The sequence below is a fragment of the Oryzias melastigma genome, linkage group LG24, assembly GCF_002922805.2.
Source record: "Oryzias melastigma strain HK-1 linkage group LG24, ASM292280v2, whole genome shotgun sequence".
NCBI lineage: Eukaryota > Metazoa > Chordata > Actinopteri > Beloniformes > Adrianichthyidae > Oryzias > Oryzias melastigma.
The window spans coordinates 17,821,180-17,824,432 of NC_050535.1; the positions used below are offsets into that span (position 1 = coordinate 17,821,180).

At 40.9% G+C, this 3,253-nt stretch overlaps 1 protein-coding gene across 12 annotated transcripts in view; it reads right to left on the reverse strand.

Moving 5' to 3' along the window:
- The window catches only part of myo6a (myosin VIa), a 136,139-nt gene that overhangs the window by 23,786 nt on the left and 109,100 nt on the right, over window positions 1-3,253 (reverse strand). For 8 of the 12 annotated variants that reach the window (XM_024290721.2, XM_024290719.2, XM_024290717.2 and 5 more), the window contains exons 28-29: window positions 749-909; window positions 530-568 (exon numbers count right to left, since the gene is read on the reverse strand). In XM_024290721.2, the coding sequence (XP_024146489.1) occupies window positions 530-568; window positions 749-909 (200 nt within the window). The remainder of the gene's footprint in view (window positions 1-529; window positions 569-748; window positions 910-3,253) is intronic. The other 4 variants (XM_024290722.2, XM_024290720.2, XM_024290718.2 and 1 more) reach the window with 1 other exon arrangement.

Sequence of the window (3,253 nt, forward strand, 5' to 3'; positions counted from 1 at the left end):
ACGTGGAGTTCCGGTGGAGGACTTCTGGTTAATGATTTCGGGCACAAATTATGTTTTTTTTGTGGCCGGCTCCAGCACGGGGAGGGACTTCCGGCTATTGATTTTCGAGCGTCATATTTCTTTCTCTGTGGCCGGATTCTCTCGTCAGGGTTTGTCACAGCAAATCCCCCCCACTGTTTGCCCAACATTTGGCTTCATGTCCTGCTTCTCCCAATCCTCGGCATTTATCCGGACTTGGGACCAACACATACAAACACGGAGGTTTAAGGTGGTCTCCCATTAAAATCCAACCAGACCCGACCCTAACTTGTCTTGCGAGATCAGATGAATAGAATCACCAAAACTCAAATGAAACACTTTGTCTAAGAAAATAAATAAATAACGTCTGCAGTTAGTGGTTATCAGTCTTTGGTGGCGAGCGGGGCGGGCAGATCGTTACAGCATGCAGGGGTTGTTTCTTTTTCTTAATCAAACGGGGAGGGGGAGGGATTGTGAGGTAAAATTAACGGGTGGAGTCGACGGATCTTACGCTGATCTCTCTGGGGATGATGGAACTGAGGAGTCATTACTATGAGGACAAAAAAGATAAAATAATGAGACAATGGCTAAACACAATCAAAATAAGGATTTGATGGTTTCTTGTTTCTCAGCAGAGAAAAATGTTCACAGAATGTGTCGTTTCAAACTATAGTTTTCTTATTTGGCTTTTACTTAGAGCCAAAAGCTATGGCGTGGGCGTGCAGCTCACCTGCGCAGGCCCGAGTCGTTGGGCGTCTCTTCGGGGATCAGCTCGGCCTCGCTCTGGGCGATCCTCAGCGCCAGCTCCCGGTCCCTCCTCTCCTGCTCCAGGATGGCCTGCCGGGCCGCCTCCGCCTCCTGCTCAGCCTGCAGCTGCAGCTCCATCTCCATCTAAGAACAAACACACCTTAGATTCAGCCGGAGAACACCTGACGACCAGAAGGGGCTTGTTGCAGCTCAGCGAGTCACTCCTCAGGGTTGACTCCAGTCAAATGTCTACAGGAGAACAGTCCTTGCTTTAGGCCAGGGGTGTCAAACTCAATCGCACAGGGGGCCAAAATCCAAAACATACTTTTTTACATAACTATGAATAATTAAAAGGCAGGAATATTATTTCAGAATAAATCAACTTAAACCTTAAATGACGTCCAATATTTTACTCTCCATTGAAATATGTGTTGTAAAAATTAAACAAGTTAGAAATAATCGCAAGATAACATCGGGCCATTAATAACAATAAAATAAAATGATCTGGAGGGCCGGATCCGGCCCACGGGCCTCAACTTTAACACACGTGCTTTAGCTATTTACTAACATAGAAATTAACTTTTGAAAAATCTGCAGGATTGAAATAAGAAAGCGGCGCGTCCAGTTTAACTGTGTACACGTTTTTTCACCATCCAGCTTGATGGGGATGCAAAAACAACCACCTCTTCAAATGTGCATAGTCATAAAAAAGAAGCTTTAGCAGATGGTGCAAACCCACAGAGTACTCTCAGGAAGTTTAAATAGTCAGACAGACACTTCTTAAGTACTTCCCTAGAAAAAAAAGAAAAAAAAAAAAAGTATTTTTCCTTGTTCAGCATTTTCTGCCCCATCGAATTTGAGCACAAAATACTTGAATCGTGCAACAAGCAGACCAAGAAATCAGACGTCTAGTTGCATCTCTCTGGTTGGAATGAAACGTAAGGCAACAAAGTTGCAGCACATCACAGCACTAACCCCGCAGCAAAAGAATTGATTGAATTCTTTTTTTCTGCTTTAGTCCGGTAGTTTGCTTGGAAAGTTGAACTCATAGAAAACAAACTGATTTTTTATAGCTTTATATGGAGTTTCAGTGACCTGATGTCAAACAGAAGCAACAGTTATCCAGTGAATCCTCCAGTTTAATGTTGGATGCACTCTTCACAGGTCAACAGGCATACAAAGTCACAATTTTCCATGACGCCTTGTAAACAAAATACCAATTTATCACCTCCACCTTAAATGCTGATCGCCGTGTTAGAACACAACCCAGAGAGGCCACGGAGACAGTCACAGATCAAAGCAGTAAATCAAAAAAACTAAATCTAATTTTCAGGCTGATTTCCAGTCCATGCAATCCCCTTCTTCTTTGACATTTTCATCAGATCATTCAGGGAAGCTTTATAGAGGCTTGTCATCGGACCTTTTAACTGGAACAATGGGAGAAAATGTTATAAACAGCTGGTCAGAGGACCATGATTAGTCTTGTACCTTCTTATATGCAATATTTAAGTCACTGATTGTTTGACCGGAACTTCTTTTTTAGGTGTGCATTGTCACCGTGGTTTATCACTTTTTAATCCGCACCCAGCAGCCAATCAGAATCGAGTATTCACCTGGACCATGGTATAATGTTCAATAAGACATTTTGCATCATATCATTTTATTCCCTGATTAGGCCCAAATATTTAAAGTGGACTCAGCTCAAAAAAGGAAAAAAAAGGCTCAGCTGAGCTCAGCTCACAAAGGCTGCCTGCCTCTGAAATGGAAATCCCACTTTTTGGTCTGGCAGGCTACAAAGGAAATCTTATTATATATATATAAAATTGAAATAAACTCAACTATAAAGAAAATCTATTTGTGGAAAAATTTACACTTCAGTCTATGAGCGTTGTCGATCGTAGAAATAGCAGATAAAATATTCCGATTTTTTTCCTAAATGTCAGGGTTTTTTTTATTTATTTATTTTTTTTTAATTTAACCTGAGCACGTTTCAAAGTCGAGGCCAAATCTGGCCGTCCGGGTCATTTTATTTTATTTATTATTTTATGGCCCGATGTCATCTCCAACTTGTATAATTTTGACAAAATATATTTTTATGGAGAGTTATATATTTATATTTATTTAAGGTTTAAGTTGATTTATTCTGCAATAATATTCCTGCCTGTTTTTGTTCATAGTTATGTTAAAAAGTTACATTTTCACAGTTTAAAAAATGTTGTTTTAGTGTGTTCAATAAATGTTTATTCTGCTTGGCCCGTGGCCTAAAGTGTGTTTTGGATCTTGTCCCCCTGTGTGACTGAGTTTGACAGCCCTGTCCTAAAGTGACAAAAAAAAATGAGTACCCGTTTCTCATCCGGGTCAATCCCTGCGTCAAAACAAACAATTGGGTTTAGAAGTGGTTCTGGGTGGTGTTTGGATATAACATAACTGTGAAACACTATAAGCTCCTCCATTGGACGTGAGATTCACGCCACCAGGACGCAGAGCG